Source organism: Chinchilla lanigera, unplaced genomic scaffold (genome assembly GCF_000276665.1).
Source record: "Chinchilla lanigera isolate Chin_1 unplaced genomic scaffold, ChiLan1.0 scaffold00103, whole genome shotgun sequence".
Lineage (NCBI taxonomy): Eukaryota > Metazoa > Chordata > Mammalia > Rodentia > Chinchillidae > Chinchilla > Chinchilla lanigera.
In genome coordinates, this window is record NW_004955504.1 from 434157 (window position 1) to 452870 (window position 18714).

Genomic DNA, 18714 nt, shown 5'->3' on the forward strand with positions numbered 1-18714 from the left:
CGTGCGCTTCCGGGTCAGAGGGCGGTGCGCCGCGCGCGGCAGATTCGAAGCAGAGCAGGGCGGGGCGGCGCCGAGCTAAGGTGCCCGGCGGGCCGATAGGGGAGGTGGCGGAGCTCCACCCGGTCCTCGCGGCTCCTGGGGCGGCGGCGGCGGCGACATGGACGAGGCAGTGGGCGATCTGAAGCAGGCGCTGCCCTGCGTGGCTGAGGCCCCCGCGGTGCACGTGGAGGTGCTGCAGCGCGGCGGCAGGTGAGCAGCGGGGCCCGGACCCGGACCCGGACCCCGGGGGCATTCCCCCCGGCCGAGGCCGAATTGGAGCAGAGTCCGGCGGAAAGGCGGCGAGGGGCCAGGATCAGGGCCGGTGTTAGGGTTAAGATTAGGGTTAGGAAGGCCGCTGGCCATAGAAGTGGGGTTGGAGGAGCTGCTGCCAGGCTCTGGAGCCGTGAGGGCGGGGGGACCTGCCCCTGGGAAACTCAGTGCTGGCTTCCTGCGATCCCGCAGCCCTGGTTGACTAAGGGCAGGCTCTTGTCTTCGTGACAGTACTGAATGTGTGGCTTCATCTTCACCTTAGCCCAAGAGAGCAAGAGTCCTGGTGTCCCGCTTTTCCAGTGGGGAGTGGAGGGCGGCTTCCGGAGGGTGCAGAGCTGGTGGTGGGACAGCAGGCCCAGGTGACCCTGGATTGGATCCCTAGGTGGGCACATGATCCGCCTGTCCTTAGCTCATGAATTTTTTGTGTATGGTCTCAGTTTAAGTGTTAATTTTTTAAAAAGGAACTTAGATCGTTTGTGTGTATTTTGTCTTTTTTAGCACTGCAAAAAAAGAAGACATAAAGTTGAGTGTTCGCAAGTTGCTCAACAGGCATAATATTGTGTTTGGCGATTACTCATGGACGGAGTTTGATGAACCTTTTCTGACCAGAAATGTACAGTCTGTGTCTATTGTTGACACAGACTTAAAGCTTAAAGACCCTCAGGTAATTTACTGATTGGAGGTGCTAGTGACAGTTCACCAGAGCTGGTATCATGACTGCCTGTCACTGCTTGAAAAGTATGTTTGTTATTTGCTAATGTGTGGGTTTGGGTGTAGACAAGTTCTTACTGTCTGTCCTGGAGCTGGGTCCTGATGTGAGGCTCTGCCCGGGTGTCAGGATGCTGTGAGTGGAGCAGAGGACAGACTGGAACCCGGGGGTTGGAATGCAGCTTGCAGGTAGTGGGCTGTGCTGCTGAGGCCTGTGCATCTGTCTCTGTCAGCTAAGTGGTCCTGAAGTGCTTGGTGAATGTGTTAGGGCTGCAGGAAGTGTGGAGGTTATGGTGAGATAGGCTCCCTGTCTGGAAGCTCTTTGTTGCCTCCTGTGCGTGGGCTGCATGCCCTGCCATCTTTCTGAGCCTATTTGTGGAAGCTGGGGTCTCTCTCAGAGCTGGATACATGGGGGCCATCCTGCTACCAGCATAAGAATAACCAAAGATGTGTCCTATGGAAGAGCCTCACGCAGCACTGTATGGATTGCCACTTCAAACAGTGGGCTTGGCACTGAAATCTTGCTTGTGACATGCACTTCCTCATACGTCTTTTAAGACTGCAGCATAGTAAGAGTCAAAGCCGTCATCCTTGGTTTCGGCCATCCTGAGTTGAAGAGAAAAGCCCTCCAGATAAGCACAGCCCAATTGGAGGGTTTAGGGCTGGCCATGAAAAGTTTTGATAATCTCATTTTGACTGTAGATTCACACAGACAAATATTTGTTGCATATTGTTAGCACAATAATGTAAAATATCTTGCCACCATTTACCAACGAGAGATTGGCTAAGCAAATTTGATACATTTATATTAAACAGGATGTAGCCATTAAAAGAAGAGCTAGATTTTTATCTACTGATGTAATGTTTCCAAGCTGTATTAAGAGTGAAAAGGCACAGTCAGAAAGCGACATGTGTTCTCCGTCTCCATCAGTCTATCAGTCTGCATCGATACCTTAATCTTGGAGCTCGATCATGGTCAAGGAAATGGTCTAGCCAACAAAATTATTCAAAATCTCTCAAATCCTGTGCTTGAAATTTTTGGACACTGAAAATTTTGGACATTGATTAAAGTAACCACCTAAGTTATGTGACATCACCATGTATACGTAGGCTACCTGTGCATTCTGTCACACTAAGTTCTTCCTTTGATGGCTGCTTCAGTCACCCCAGTGGAAATCAGGTACTCTATGGTAAAACAAATAATGGTGTCTCTTAACAAAAAGAGACACATTATTGGTGTCTTTTTGTTAACTCCCAACCCAAATGGGTTTGTTTTTCTCCTGTTCCCTGTCTTTCTATGCATTAACCTCAAAGGAGTCCTAGCACCTACAAAGTTCTCAGAAAAGATCCAGACACAGAGGCATTCTTCATCCTATAGACTTAGGATCCAGTCACAGGGCAAAGAAACAACAGTCATTTGAACAGGAAATAGCCAATATGGTGAATTATTAACTAAACCTGAAAATTTAAATAAGGATTGGCTAGTACAAAAAGAAAGGTAACCTCGAGGAATATGTAGTAGTATCAGAATCGTGATAGCAGATACAATGTTATGTAAAATTATAAGTAGGAACCACTAACTCTCAGGGAACGTGATTTGCCTCAATTGTGATGTCTGTTCAAATTTTGGTTATGTTTTCTCATTCATGCTGTTATTTTCTGGTCATGGGATGACACATAGTTTTCTACTAAGTCCTAAGTATCTGTGGAGTTCCTGGTGGGTATCTGTTCCGCGTCCTGCCAGGTCCTGCTGGCAACACACAGGCCAGTGGGGTGCTGACTCACCCTAGACTTCAGAGATGTGTAGGGGACAAACAGGCATCACTCTCCGTGGGAGTGAGTAGGACCTCCTGCTAGGCTCACTGTTGCCAAGAGAAGGGAGGAGATGGCATCTCAAATCACTGTTGTTGCTTGGTGAGATGGAAGCTCAGCGCTCCATGGGCCCCAGTGCCCCACAGGATGAAGAAAGCAGCGTGCCCCACTGGCCTGGCCCTCATCTTGTGCTGCCTTATTGGTGTTAAATTGGTGGGGGCTCAACTCCCCATTGGGTAGGCCCCTGATCTTCTCCAGTAAGAGAGACATGGGTTTCTTATGTACATGATTATATCTTATAGCTGGGCAGGCAAATTACAAACTAAGACTGGATCATTTTATAGTACCAGCAAGTTATGGAGGGCTTGGAAACACCAAAAGGTTTGAGACATGTCAGATGGAAACAGGAGCCAACTCGAATTAGCTCCAAGTGGACAAAATCTGAAATAATTGTACCAATAGAAAAGATATTTAGTAATAGGTCATAACCCAACTATATCTCAGTCTGTAGCGAGACAAGTATGTGATTAGATTAAGCAAATGAGAGGGAAGAAATAAAAGTTCCTTATAGGAGATTTTCAAATTGTGTATGTAGGTCTCCTCCCAAGGTAGCACCTCATTCCTTCCTAGTCCTCACCTCACTCTCCCACTTCCAATGAACTGTGGAATGGGAACTTCCCAGTAGAAGTATCCCACAGCCCGCCCATAACCAAGTAAGCAAGGCTAAAATCATCGGCTGTGTTGTGTGTATCATGTACTGCTGTAAGGAGTGACCCTTCACCTCTGCTGCAGCTGAAACTCAATATCCTGGTCTAATTTTGAGAAAAATGAAAGCAAAACATTTGATGGTTCCAAATTGGAAGACAGTCAAAAAGATAATCAACTACAAAAAAAGAAATGCAAAACTACAAGGTCGGCTTGACAAATACAATCACTGATAACTCCTTTTTCGCATACAAATCAACTATATTTTTGGACTTTAACGTCTAATTAGCTAGAACTGAAAAGAGATATTTTGAGGTATGTTGATTTACTTGCTTTCCCTCTTGTTGACAGCCCATTGATTTGAGTGCCTGCACCGTTGCTCTGCACATCTTCCAGCTGAATGAAGATGGCCCCAGCAGTGAGAATCTGGAGGAGGAGACGGAAAACATAATCGCAGCAAATCACTGGGTTCTGCCTGCAGGTATGGTGCAGACAGGTGCAGGGCCACTGAGGTAGGGCAGGGTCAGAGGGTTGTACATCTTGGGTTTGCCAAGTCAGTTCACTGAGGAGGTTCTGTCTGGCATGGTTCTACGATGTTTTACGTGTTATGAGATGAAAAGTATATTGCTGTTAGCTTTCCGTTACCATAACAAGTTCTTGGGATGATCAGCTGCTAGATGCTATGCTTGGCTGCCTGTTGCTGCCTGCCAGCATATCTTGGCAGGGTACATGACAGAGATGGGTTCACTTCATGGCTGGGTGGGAAGGACAGCAAGGGACCCATGTCTCAGGCCACAACCCATGACCTAAGACCTTCCACTTGGTCCCACTTGTTAAAGCTCCCATCACTGGCCAATGGTGCGGAGTTGAGGACAAACCTTTAACATGTGGGCCTTTGGGGGACAGTCCAGATCCAAATACAGCAGGCTCACAGGAAGGAAATGGAGCCTTCCAGGATGTGTGTCATACCCATGCGGGTACCTCTGAGGTGGTGGCCTGTGGAGAGTGCTGTGCTGGCCTTATGGCTGAGCTGTTCCCTCCTATTCTTTTGTGCTTTTTGTTTTTTTTGTTTTGTTTTGTTTTTTTGTTTTGTTGGGGGGGTGGCAATACTGGAGATTGAACCCAAGGCCTTTGCAATGAGCTACATTCCCAGCCTTTTTTTTTCTTTGTGGTTTTTTGAAACAGAGTCTCACTATATAGTGTAGGCTGGCTTTGAACTCCCTACATAGCCCAGGCTGACCTCAGACTTGCAGTGATCCTTCTGCCTCAGCCTCCTGAGTGCTGGGATTACAGGCGTGCGCCACCATGCCTAGCCTCTAGGTATAGGATGCACTTGAGAGTAGAGTATGGGTGTACCAGCTTACTCACTTATTTATTGGAGACAGAGTCTCTCTAAGTCACTGAGTTCCCCAAGCTGGGCTTGAACTTGTGCTCCTCCTGCCTAAGTCTCCCAGAGTGCTGGGATCATGGGCATGCATAGACATGCCCAGCTTCTCCTTCTCTTGCTCCATCTGCTTTGAGGGCTTTGCTGATGGCCTCTAGTTGGCAGAGGTTGGGTTAATCCTGCTGTCGGGATCCATGTCTATTGTCCTAACAGGTAGACTCAGCTGCCACAGGGGGCGTACTCTGTTAAAGCACAGGCCTGGGAAGAAAATTGTGCATGAGAAGGAGGCATAAAAGAATCACTCTGCTCCACTTAATTATCTGTCAAAAGTCATATGACTAGCATTTATTTACACCTTTAATTTTAGGAAACCTTAAAATTTGAAGTCAGATGTACAAGCTGTGCTCATGCTGTGTCAGAATGGCCATTTACTATGAGAGGTGTGAGAGACCTCATGTGTGTGTGATATCTGCCTTCCTAACAGTAGGGCTTTGCTTTTCTCCTTTCTTCATAGCTGAATTCCATGGGCTTTGGGACAGCCTAGTGTATGATGTGGAAGTCAAATCACATGTAAGTTGTTGTGGTTCTTCTCAAAATGTCCCGTTATTTGAAAGAGAATCAGTCTGGTGCTCTCTAGTACCTTCAAGGCCCTTCACTCAGGAGTCTTTGGGACTTCAGTCCGCCAGCAGCCCATGTCCTGGACACCTGTCCCTCAAAGTTGCCCCAACACGGAGTTGGTCTCTGGGAAAGAAGATGCGGGATTGGCTGGTGAAGACAGCCTTGCTGTCCTTTTAGCCTTCTGGGCTTGAGGCCACGTGAGGGGGTGTGGAGGGAGAGACAGTGGGCAGGCCCAGACGAGGACCTCTATGTCTTGCCCCTGCAGAGGTGTGCTGGAGACTGCCCTTGACCTCATGGCTGCTCCCCCAAATCCTGACAGTCAAGCTATGTGCCTGCTGTGGTGCAGCATTCTGGACAAGGGGCTGCTCTGTGCCCGCAGGCACTTGGTTTAATGTTGGCATCTTAAGTGAAAGCAACCTCTTGTTTCTCTTACTTTTTAGTAGTAATAGCCAACGCTTACCCTCTTGCTTCTTCAAATGCCTTCTAAAATAAAAGCCCAGGAGACAGTCCCTGAGCGCTTGGCAGTGGCCTCCCTCCTGAGTGGCCTTGCCGTCCTGTCCTGTCCCTCAGGAGCAAGCCCTTGCAGCACAGTCCTGGGAGCACTCTCTGGTGCCTTCACCTGCCTTCTTTTCTTGACCAGCTCCTTGACTATGTGATGACGACCCTCCTGTTTGCAGACAAGAATGTGGACAGCAACCTCATCACCTGGAACCGAGTGGTGCTGCTGCATGGTGAGACCAGACAGGTGGCATGAAATTGAGCCTTTCCTTGTGTCTGTTTTTCTGCAAGGAATTTCAGCGCTGTTTACTGAAGGAGCTAGCATTGCCCTGGAATGTCCTTTTCCATGACACTGATCTGCCTCACAGACCTTGTCACTTGACCTTCCTTTGACAGCTAGCTGATTTCTGCCCTGTGACTTTTTGTATTAAATAACCACCTATTTCACTAGCTGATGGGAATCCATTACGTAGAAACTGCTTTGTGTTTCTGTGTTGTATTCCCGATCGTCACTTAGTGAGAGTGGACTGCAAAAACCACATTTTAAAGAAATTTAATCAGGCTCTCTTAGAAGAAAACACTTGGTTTGCCTTTGTTTCCGTGTCACGGGGTAGAGAGGAGGTGGGCTGAGATCAGGAGAGTGCCCACACTACAGCAGGGCAAGGCTCTGAGTAATTACCCTTTGTCTACAGCATGAGATTGCAGCATTGTCCCTGGCACAGCACCCTCGCGGCAGGGTCAGGGTTAGCCATGGGGATTTTCATTAGTGGAAAGAATTGTCTGGAGTCAGGTGCACATTCCCACGTTAGTTATTGAAAGTGCTTGTGGAACGGCAGAGTCAGGCACGTCTCTGTTCTAGCAGTGTGCTCAGTTATCCCTATGGGGTAGCTCAGCTTCCGCAAGCCCCCATCGGGGGCGTTGATGGAGCAGGGAGTGCACAGGAGAAGCCTGGTCTTAGCTGCGGTGTTAGTGAGCTTTCTGCTACTGCAGCAAACCCTGAGGAAGTTGGCTTACTAAGAGGAGTGGGTTCTGCTGGCTCAGTCTCAGAGGTTTCAATTCATGGCAGGCTCGTCCCGCTGCCTGTGGGTTTGCGGCAGCATGGAAGCACGTAGTAGACCAGAGTCACTGTGTCATGGCCAAGAACCAAGAGTGACAGTCCCCACACTCCACTTCACGAGCCTGCTCCCAAGACCTAACCCTACCCCAGGCCACCGCTTGGGTCAGACTTCACATGGGCACCTTGGGGACATTGCTGACCCACGCCGTGGCATTGCCTGTCTAATGCAGCATGGGGTGCCACCCACTTAGCACCATCTGCAGCTAGAGATGAGGGCGCTGCAGGTTACAGCAGTAGCTGTGATCAGGCAGTATCCTCTCCTTGCTCCCCATGAAGGTCTCTGTGGCCTTCGAAAGGTGCATAGGTAGGTGGGTTTCATAGAGGAAGTGGGACGATGACAGTGTCACCAGGCTAGAGACCAGAAAATTGCTGCCCTCCAAATACAGAGCTGGGCTGTGGGCCAGGAAGCAGTGTGCTAGGGGAAGGGGCAGAAATATAGGAAGAGTCCAAATTAGGAAGAAAGAGAACTTTCTAAAGCATACTGATGATATCTTATGGCCTTTAAACTTCTTACAGACTTCTTTGTAGGTTCACAAGCAGTCTCTGTTGTGAGAACTATAGCTTTTAATCTGTTCTGTACTTTATATTGCTGATAAGCAGCTACTGCTCTTCCAGCAACGTTACTACAGCACTGGCTTAGAGATACCTTTGCTTGGCTCTTGTTACAGGTCCTCCAGGAACTGGGAAGACATCCCTGTGTAAGGCCTTAGCCCAGAAACTAACCATCAGACTGTCCAGCAGGTAACTGGTGACAGAGAGGATAGTGCGGGAATGGGACTTGTGTGAAACACAAGAGATGTGTGAAACTTTGGCTTTTAGTTGCTTTACACAGTGGTAGGATCCTCCCTATCTAGTATGGTCTTGAGTTTGATCTCAAGTTATGGAGCCTTGGTCTGTGGCAACCTGCAACCTCCTAGTGATGTCCAGGTGCACTGACAAGAGGGTGGCATGTGGTGTAGGTAGCCGGTCCTGTGCGTGATCGCCTTGCTGGTCCACTGTGCTTTTACTGGACGAGGAGCCCTGGCCTCTCTTGGGACCATCCTTCCCTCCTTGAGTTCTTTCTGTATCTTGACATTTTGGTTTTTATTATTTTTGGAAAGTCATTAGTTGTTATTCTTCACCCGATTCCCATGCCCTCCCTGTTCCCTTGGATCTGTTTGTTGGCATGTGAGGCTGCTCCATCTTCTCCCATAAGCCACTCATGTGCTTTTCATTTTTATGAAATAGCTGTTTCACTTTGAACAGTGTCTATTGCTGCATCTTCAAATTATTTTTCTGTAGTGTCTAATCTGCTTTTAATTCTTTTCAGTGACATTTTGATTTCTGGTAGGATGTTTCTCTGAGATTCTGTTTGGTTCTTCCTGTTCCTTTCCTTTCTACCTTCCTTGTATTGTTCTTAAAGTCTGTGTTGGGTTGCTAATAGCTCTTGAACGTTCTGGCCTGCTGCCTGTGTTGTAGCGTTATGTCTCTGTTTCCACTGACTGGCTTACGTCTCTGCTGCAGGGTCACATTTTTCTGCTTCTTGGCATTCAGGGAGTTTTACTTGAATGCTAAAGGTGGTGATTTGAAGTGTCTAGATGTCATGTCTTCTGCAGTTTCTGGCCTTGTTTCTGTGTTCTGTAAGCCAGGGGCTAGGGTTAGTTTTGTCTTCAGATGGAAGGAAGCTTTGCTGGGGTCTGTGTGGAGCACCTGGAGTGACAAGTCAGTATTCTGTACATTGGCCATGAGGCTCTTCCCAGCCCAAGAAACTCATAGCTGTACAGGACCTTTCTGAGCCCTGGATGCTCCCCGCTTACCTGCCATAGGATTCCGCAGAGATAGGGCATCCCCTACTGCTTTCTGGGGAGGTTCCCCATCTCCTCTGAAGCTCTGCCCACATCGCCCTGCTGCCTCCCTCTCCTTGAGCCAGCCTGTTCCTCAGCTTGGCAGGCTTGGTGCGGGTCAGGACCCTCCACGTAGCCAGTCCAGTGACCGGGCTCCCTGGGTCCTCTCTCGGGCCATGGCCTCCACTGCTTGTTGACCAGTCCTGACCATGTGCAGCTTCAAGGACCTTATCCAGTTTTCTCAGTGGAGGCTGAGGGTAAATCTGGAGCCTGACACCAGTATGAAGAAGACATCTGAGATCCCACCATTAGATCTACTTTATTTCTTTTCAAAAATGTCTTGTATTTTCACTTAAGGAGATTGCTTCATTTATCTTTCTATTTAGTAACTTGATTCTTCTTTTGACCTATTGAAATGCATCTCTTTTAAAAATCTCTAGGGGCAGCTTCCTAAAACATCAGAGAGAAGAGAAATAAGAAATATAACTTCTTTTTAATTACAAGACCCTGGAAGTATATATTTAGTGGCTTGGAAATGGCAAGAAGAAGCCTTTGTTTTTCACCCTATTAAATAATCAATGCCCTGAGTTAATTTTGTTTAACACCCAGCCAGTCTTTTTTCCACTCCCCTTGGTAAACAGCAACTGTGACTTGTCTTTTTCCTGGTGTTGAATCTAATGCTGGGGACACTTTCTAAAAGTGACTGAGAGGGGCTGGGGATTTAGCTCAGCGGCAAAAGCGCCTGCCTGGCAAGCGCAAGGTCGTGAGTTCGGTTCCTGGTACCGGAGAAAAACCAAAAACCAAAAAAAATAAATAAATAAATAAAAGTGACTGAGGACTTGTGACCTGAGAGGCATCTGCTCTCACTTGGCCCTGTGTCCTGCTCGGTGTGGCCCAGGACTGCATGTGCAGGCCCACACCCCCACCCAAGTGACAGCAGTGTCAGTGCTGGATGCCTGCAGTGCAATCCGCAGGTGTCGGTGGCCTCCCGCTGTGCCCGAGCCCCAGGGCTCTGGTCTACACTGTCACACTCAGCACTCCATGGAGGGAGGAAGAAGACACTGAGCTCCTGCCAAAGTCTCTTGTTGTTTCAGGGTTTTGTTATTTGTTATATTGTTACTGGTGATTCTTTTTAAATGCAATGAGAGAATTTTTGCTCTTTAATTCAGACAGAGCTGTGGGAAAACTTTGCTGTAATCTAGAACTACTATTGCCTCTCGTTAGATTTCTTGAAGTTATTGGGTCCCAGAGCAGCGTGCCTGGGTCCTTTGGGGATCAGTCATGACTTACTGCGCTAGGTGTTCTCAGATGAGACCTAGCGCCTGCCTCTGAGGCTGGCCTGGGTCTGGCTTGTGGAACAGTTTTCTTACCCCTGTTTTTATTATCGTAGGTATCGGTATGGCCAGTTAATTGAAATAAACAGCCACAGCCTCTTTTCTAAGTGGTTTTCAGAAGTAAGTATCAGATGTTCTTATGTCTGGACTGTCAAACAGGTTATTGGAAAAACAGTGTCCTGTATATGAGGTGGATGCTCTCATACAAAAGGTCACAGGAGTGAGTGAGATGCAAAGGTGAGGGGCTGACTGCTCAGAGAGGACAGAGAGGAGCTCCAGAGCTCCGCAGGGCTCGGAGGGAGGTTGGGCCTGGGAGGCCCTGATGGTCATACCATATACCTCAACTGGTGGGACAGGACACTCAGCTGACACCACGTAGGCAGTGGACCCCATGTGCTTGCTCACATGGGCTGGGAACTGCAGAGTCCAGCAGGGAATGTAGTAAGTGCCCTCTCCTCTGGGGGCAGTGCCCAAGGCACCTTGCATCAGTTTGTCCCTGTGGTGGGCGTCCAGGCTGGACATGGGCATCTGGGGACAGGAGCATCTGAAGGAGTTGCATTTCAGGGGCTGGTGCCTCTCGCTCCCAGTCAGCGGGTTCATGCAGCAGGGTAAGCATCTGGGCTGACCTCACAGCCCGGCCTGGCACCTCTGATCCAGGGGATTTTCTGAGGGCCTTGTGGGGCCCACTGCACTTCAGCATGTGGACTGCAGGTCAGACTGAGGGGTGTTTCGTTTCAGAGCGGCAAGCTGGTGACTAGGATGTTCCAGAAGATTCAGGATTTGATTGATGACAAGGAAGCGCTGGTGTTTGTGCTGATTGATGAGGTGGGCACCCGTCAGTAGTTGGCCTGTGACTGAGTTGTCCTTGCCATTGCTGCCACTCACTCCGTCCTGCTGCCATCTGCTCTCTGCTGCAGGACCCCTGCCCTGACACCCCGGGCATGGTGCTCCCACCAGCAGCGCCCACTCAGGCCCTGTAGCTGCCTTGAGGGGTCAGGCACTGGTCTCTTTGACCTGTTGCTCTGCCCACAGGTGGAGAGTCTCACAGCTGCTCGTAATGCTTGCCGGGCAGGTGCAGAGCCATCGGATGCCATCCGCGTGGTCAATGCTGTCTTGACCCAGATTGACCAGATTAAAAGGTAAGGCTCCGATGAGCAGTGACAGTGCACTTGACACTGATATCGATTGTCTCCCTGCTGCAGGAAATTCTTTTTAGAAATGTTTGTTAATTCATTAAGTTTTATAAATGTAAAACAGGACATGGGCATAGTACACTTTACACAGTGCAGAAATGCATAAGATAAAAAATAGACCGCAGCTGTGTCAGGCATTCGTGTCAGCACCACTGGTGTTGGTCGGGGTTGAGGCTGCCGCCTGCTTGCCCCGCTGGTCCAGGGCAGAGAGTGTGTGGTCACATTTCACGTCTGCACTGTCCTGCCCTGTGGGTCTGGGGCGTGCTGTCTGCACTAGAGATGAGCAGGTTTCACGGGGTGATTGCTGCTAACCCCAGGCACTCACAGCACAGACAGAACTGCTTCTGTGCAGCCTCCAGCAGCTACTGATCTGCACTCTCATACTACTGCTCCAAAGTCTCTTGCTGCCTCCAGGGGCTGGGGCATCACTCTGGCGCTGGCCTGTGCAATTGGGGGAATGGTCTGGCCTGCTGAGAGAGATTTTCTGCAGGCTATTGCTGTGCAGGAGAGAACGTGTGCAACTTCCCAGAGGAGAGGTGTGGGGGGTCCACTGCCCCATGCTCTCCTGCTTCACTCCCCTCTGCCGCCCCCGCCTTCCCACCTTGTGCCTGGCTGTGCCCTCTGTCTGTCCTTAGCTCCCGCTGCCACACTCCCCCGCATGCTCCCCCATCTCACAGTGCCCCCACAGCCCATCTGTAGCCTCTCTCTGTGCACGTCTCCTGTGTCACCCACTCCCCCCATGTGGCTCACAACTGAGTGGGTGAGTCCCTGCCACGGACCAGACATCACGCCAGATACTCCTGGTCACTCATTGTACCCCAAAACCGCACCTGTCTGGGGTCCTCAGCGCACTGGCAGCCTCCTCATGCACCCACCCGTGTCCCATCACACTGATGGCTTTGCCACGTGCCTGGTCCAGCCAGAAGAGCATCGCCCTGTCTTCCTCGTCTCATCAGTAATGAGAGGGATATGGGCTCGGGAAGGAGGGGAGCACACCTCCCCTGGGCCCTGTCCAGGTGACTGCCCCACCCGCTCTGGCCGTATCCACTCCTGCCTCCACTTGACCTGACTGTGCTGCCTACCTGGCTCTCAGGCCCAGCCCTGACCTCTGTACCCTGCCCCCTCCACCCCAGGCACTTGACTGAGGGGTCAGCAGTGGGAGGGGCTCAGCCCTGCTCACTCGCAGAGGGGCTGTCTGTGCCCAGGAGGTCCGCCTCGCAGAGCTTCCTACGCACCACAGCCCAGGAGGACAGCCCAGTCATGTCCTCTGCACCCAGACCACCCAGGGCCTGTAGGGCAGCACGTTGTGCCCCGTCTGCTGGCTCACCCAGCCTTAGGGACATTGGTAAGCAGAGCAGATGATGGTGGCTGGCTGTGGAGTTTAGAAGCTGGAGGGGATCAGTCAGTGCCACAGAGTCCAGAGTGATGAGCGTGTGACCTGCTCAGGCCGGGGTAGTGGGGGGTGCCGGGGTTACAGTAGATACAGGCCCTGGAGTGCTCACTGCCCAAGGGTGAGGTCTGCATCAGGAGTGAAGGAAGGGAGGAAGTAAGCCAGGTGGGAGCAGGGTGGGCTTTCCAGAAGGCAGAGGAGTGACCACAGCAAGCACCCTGGGAGACTTGCAGCCCTGTGGAAGGCGGCTGTGACGCAGAGCACAGTCAGCTGAACTAGGCAGCTGAGCCTGCTCAGGGCCTCCCACAGGCCACCTCCTGTGGAGGTGGGGTACATGTTAGTCTCTCATCAGGCAGGGTGGTACATGTCAGTCCCCCAGGTCCATGATACCTGTGTCCTTGCACAGGCATTCCAACGTGGTGATTCTGACTACCTCTAATATCACGGAGAAGATTGACGTGGCCTTCGTGGACAGAGCTGATATCAAGCAGTACATTGGGCCACCCTCAGCAGCAGCCATCTTCAAAATCTACCTCTCGTGTGTGGAAGAGCTGATGAAGGTACCTTCTCATCTCTCCTGACTGCTGGCTTTCTGGTGTGTTCCTAGTTAATGGACACAGCTTATAGTAAACTGGTCCCGTTGTAGAAAAGACGTCTTAACACAAGTATTAACCTCCTAAATTGAAAGCGGTTGTTCTGTTATGTGTCACAGGTTGAGCTCTTAGCCTATGTCGTGGCCACTCAGTATCTGTTACTCCGGCACAGTGCGATCACCGGTGTTCCTCAGCTGCAGTGTCGAGGAGTAGGCAGGAGTGGGCTGTGGTCAGCCTGCTGGGTGCAGCGTGGTTCTACACCCCCAGGCCCTTAGGCCTCCCCTTGGGCCTCGATTGCTGTACGTAGAAAGAGCCAGAACAGTAGCAGGCTGAGCCGACAGGACCATGTGTAGTACGACAAAAAATTCTGAGAGCGTAAATTTTTAAAAATCACTGTAGTAAAAGACATATTGCTTTGGACCTTCCTCAGGATCTTCCCCTCTCTTCAAACACACTTAGTCCGCTGTTCTTGCCACTCTCTGCCGCAGGTCTGAAGGTCCTCCTTGGTGTCTGTAGTTGCACTGTTGTGACTGCGTCGGTGCCCTGAATTCATTCAAACATCTGCCTTTCCTGGTCATTTTGACACTGGGGAGGAGCCAGAAGTCACATGGTGCCGATCTGGTGAATGAGGTAGATGAGGACATACTTTCGTGTTTTTATTTGCGACTTGTCAGCAGCTTTCCATTTTTTTCTCCTAAAGACTCACAAAAGAGGACTTCCAGAGCAATGGGATAAGTGCGTTCAAAGCAAGAGGGGGGATTTTGCAGGTAGTAATGGCAATCTGTCTTTTACTGTAATAACTTCATACATTTACTGCATTCAGCATAATACACTTCCATGGGCTTGAGCCGCAGGTGCTATATACGTAACTACTGCATGCTGTCTGCCTTGTCACAGATATGTTAAACCTTTGCCATATATTTTGATTATACCTCATTCATAGGACTGTCTTCTGAGGGTTATAGTTTATAGGCTGTCCTCTGACTGAAGGTCCTAGTTTGTAGGGCTGCTATCTGAGGTCATAGTTCATAGGCTGTCCTCTGTAGGTTGTAGTCCTTAGGGCTGCTGTCTGACTGTAGGTCATAGTTTACTGGCTGTTGTCTGCTGAAGGTTGTAGCTCACAGGCAGTTGTCTAACAGCAGATCATAGTTCACAGACCTTCTGACATCCTGTGCCACAGGAGCCTGCTTTGAGCCCTGTAATCAGGGAGCCTGGGGCAGTGGGCAGGAAAGCAAAGGGATGACGACTTGACTAGCAGTGGTTGTGGTAGTCATTGCCACAGGCCAGCAGGGTGGAAGTGACACTGAAGGGCAGGCCTCACTGTCCTCTCCCAGGGCAGCATAGCCTCCAGAAGATGTAGACAGGACCTGCTGAGGGCACCTGCCAGCACTGTCCTGCAGCGTGTCCTGGCTCCTGTGGGCGTAGACTGGAGGGTGCACATGACCAGAGGGGTGTGCTGGATGCGGCTTTGCTGCCCAGGAGCCTCGTGTTCTGTGAGGAACCTGGTGGGAATGAGCACATCTCCGCACCTTTGGTGTGGCCTTCAGCCCTTGTAGTGCGGTCCTCCCAGGCATGCTGCAACTGGCAATGTTGGGAAGTTAGCTCAGGTGAGATGTTTCAGAAAAGGGTGGTTTCATAGTTCAGGTGGTTTACAGGACATCAAGGCATTCAGGGGTGGTAGCTGACCTGTGGCTGGTCCTGGAGGCCATGGGGAGTGACTGGGGTCCCTGGTCTGTTAGGAGTCCATAGTCCGTGCTGTGTGTCAGGTGGCCTGCTGGGCTCCAAGTGTCCCGGCAGGGCACGCAGGCAGGGCTCCCAAGGCCACGGGGAGCCCAGTATGCCACTCACTTCAAGCCCCGACACAAACCTGCTTCTTACCCACCGTAGCCCTTCACAGACCTCCTGTCCTGGTTCCCCATGAGGGATATTTTCCTTGGAGCTCTGTCCGGTGACCCCCTTGTACTGCCCTGCAGTTTAGCACAGCTGCTTGGTGTGGCGTCTGACTTGCAGGCAGCTTCGCTATAATGGCAGGTGCTGGGACCCGGTTCCCTGCCTGCCATTCTGCTGACCCAGTCGCATCTTAACAAACCCAGCACACTTCTTTGAGAAGCATTCAAGGTCCTGGCCCCAAGTCCTGGCTCCGCCTTGTGGGTTTGGATCCGACTTGAGCTGAGAAAGCAGACCAGGCTCAGTGCCTCCCAGTCCTCCCAGTCATGACGTGCTGTGAGCAGAAATTTGAGAGGCCTGGTCGCTGCTGGGTGCCGGGACAGCCTCTGTCCTGGGAGGAGACTGAGAGTGTGTGAGCGGACCTCGTGTAACTGCTGTCCACACTTCTGCAAGGCACATGACCCCGGTACTGTCCCACGGGGACCCTGCTCACCGCCCGCCTCTGTCCCCAGTGCCAGATCATATACCCTCGGCAGCAGCTGCTGACACTTCGAGAGCTGGAGATGATCGGCTTCATTGAGAACAACGTGTCCAGGCTGAGTCTCCTCCTGAGTGAAATCTCAAGGTGCGAGGGAGTCGACCTCTTGTGGTCAAGAAAAACCCATGTGTTGGGGTTCCCTGGGGAGCCAGGGAGAGCCCAGGAGGTGAGCTCCGAAGGCAGCGAGGCGTGGGGAGTGTGAGACACGAATGTGTCTGTGCGCACAGGACCCATGACGTGTGGCCCTGAAGCAGCTAGTGATGGTGGGTGCAGAGGGCAGGCAGGGAGTTGGTGGAGCCTCACAGGACAGTGAGAATGGTTGAGGGACCGGGAACCAGGCCGCCATGACTGTCCATGGCAAGTGTGATGCTGGGGTGGCCCAGAGAGCCTTGAGTTTCTGGACAGAGCTTGAACTTCAGTCTGGAGCCATGAGGAAGGTCTCAGTGAAAGCAGAGCGTGAAGGATGCAGTGCTGTTGAAAGTTTGGTTACCTGCTGAGAAGATTCCAGTTAATTAAGACAAGAAAAGTCTCAGAGTTGTGCAGAATCGTGGGTGGGGACCAGCATGTTCCTTTGAGGACTGGCCAGGTGGTGGCAGCACAGCCTCACATCCATGCCTCTGCTCCTGGGGGCAGCATGTGGTCCTGACCCTGCCCAGGACAGGAGGGCAGGGCTCTGCAGGGCCAGGGTTGTCTTAGGGTCTCCTCAGCCTACCTGTGGGCTTGCATCTCACAGTAAGAATGAAGTGGTCCTGAAGCGCACACATTTTCATGTGAATGACAATCTTGTTTGCACTCTTGCAGGAAGAGTGAGGGCCTCAGCGGCCGGGTCCTGAGGAAACTCCCATTTCTGGCTCATGCACTATTTATCCAGGTGAGTCCGAATCCTTAGCTGTCCTCCACCACCTCCACTCCATCCATGGCCTTGACCTTGCACTGACTCTAAGATGACAGGATCAGGGCCAGGGATGTAGCTCAGTGGTATAGTACCTGCCTGGCAAGCGTAAGGCCAAGAGTTTGATTCCTGGTACCGAAAAATAAGATAAGATGACAAGATCCTAGGGCAGGAGGACCAACTTTGACATCTGGGAGGAGCAGGGTTCGGTCTTGAGTCTTTGAGGAAGGGTCTGAGCTTCCACAGTGCTGGCCCCTTGAGTGTGGACTCTGCTGTGGGCAGTGGCCTACAGTCACCCTCCCCAGCCTGGCGCTTGGCCCTCCAGCCAGGAGCTGCCGCCCTTTTCTCCTCCCAAGCAGCTGGTCATGGGGGGCCCTGTGGTCTGGCAGAGCAGATGTGCTGGTGTCTGAGACAAGCAAATGCATCTTGGAACAGTTCTGTCTAATCAGAGTCACTTGGTACATCTCCTGGTCAGCAGCAGCCTTGTGCTGGGCATGGTGCTCAGTGTCCAGGTGATGTAGGGTGTGCCCTTGAAGAAGGGCTCCAGAGTGACAGGCCTAGGGCCCCAAGTCTGTTCCAGCAGTTCCTGTTCCTTGACAGGTTGGCACCTTTGGTGTTTACCTGTCTGCTCCAACATACATTTCTAACCTGCAGGAAACGGGGTCACATTTGTGTGTCCTGTGGGCCTGAGCAGAGGCCTGGACTTGTTTAGCCTGTATCCTGGGGTGGTTGGGCCTGAGAACATTGCCACTGTGTGGCCGAGGATCACAGTCTGTACTCTGCTCCCTGGGTGGGATGGTTGCTGCTAGGTGGCCCTGCATGGCCACCCAGAGATGACTGCGTGTCCTTCCAGGCCCCCACCATCACTGTCGAGGGCTTCCTCCAGGCCCTGTCTCGGGCAGTGGACAAGCAGTTTGAGGAACGGAAGAAGCTATCGGCTTGTGACTGACCTGGCTCCACGCCTGTGGTTTCCGTGGCAGACTCGAAGGTGGCACCACTGGTTCCAGCTCAGCTGTAGGCACCCTCAGCAGAGGCACTCAGAGCTGCAAGCCAGAGGCGAGGCTGCCAACTGCCCAGAGGGCTGTGTTTATGTTGTGTAGAATGCATCCTGGAAGGCAAACGGCTGGTCCTCCCTGGTGTTTTTAAAAGGATAGTTCAAATTCTGTTATTCTCTCTGCTTATTCCCATCGTGTTCCAGCCACTCACATGCAAGGGTTGTTTAAAATAAAGGGAATCAGCGTGGCTGTTATGGAAACAAGAGAAACATGATTGCCCTAAATAAGCCTGTGATCACAGCATCACAAGACGGACTCTGCCTCAGCCGGAAGAAAGCATGCAAGAAAAACCAGTTCCTATGTCCCAGAAACTGCAGAAAAAGTATGGTTTTCCCTGGAATCAGACAGGAGTGGTGCAGGTGCTTGCAGCCAGCAGTTGGGCTCAGGCGGCGCTGTGTGTCTCTGCCTGTGGCTTCACTGTTCAGTAGCAGCATTCATGCTGAGTGCGGCTCCACTCAGCAAGTGGGTAAATGATGGGTGCATTTCACAGAATATTACGTTTTGCTTTTACCTCATGCAAAAATAAATTTCATATCAGTGCTTTGTACATGAAGTCCACTTTTTAAAGGATGTAACCTGTGGTCATAGAACATTTTTAAGTAATTAAATTCATTTTCAGACTTTTCTTTGATTCCATTCTCTCACATATGTGAATTTTACTAAAAATCATTCAAGGCTCCCTCAGCATGAGGGCTGCCTGTGCTCTGAGGACTCTGGCCAAGTTGTCTGCAGGAGCCATGCCCGGGCCAGGGACCTGTACCACCAGTTAGGGACGGGCTCCACAGGGCAGGGGACCCCACCAGCTGTGTGCTGGGCCGGACTGATCCACAGCCTGGCACCACCCCAGCACTAGGGAGC

General features: G+C 51.3%; 1 protein-coding gene across 1 annotated transcript; it reads left to right on the forward strand.

Moving 5' to 3' along the window:
* The first annotated feature begins 30 nt into the window (after positions 1-30).
* Positions 31-18480, forward strand: Trip13 (thyroid hormone receptor interactor 13). Its single transcript, XM_005407032.2, has 13 exons — positions 31-249; positions 808-973; positions 3886-4015; positions 5433-5488; positions 6177-6267; positions 7820-7892; positions 10365-10428; positions 11047-11133; positions 11341-11447; positions 13298-13451; positions 15884-15996; positions 16711-16780; positions 17655-18480. The coding sequence occupies exons 1-13, from the start codon at positions 158-160 to the stop codon at positions 17748-17750; spliced, it is 1299 nt and encodes a 432-aa protein (XP_005407089.1). The 5' UTR covers positions 31-157; the 3' UTR covers positions 17751-18480.
* Positions 18481-18714: the final 234 nt, after the last annotated feature.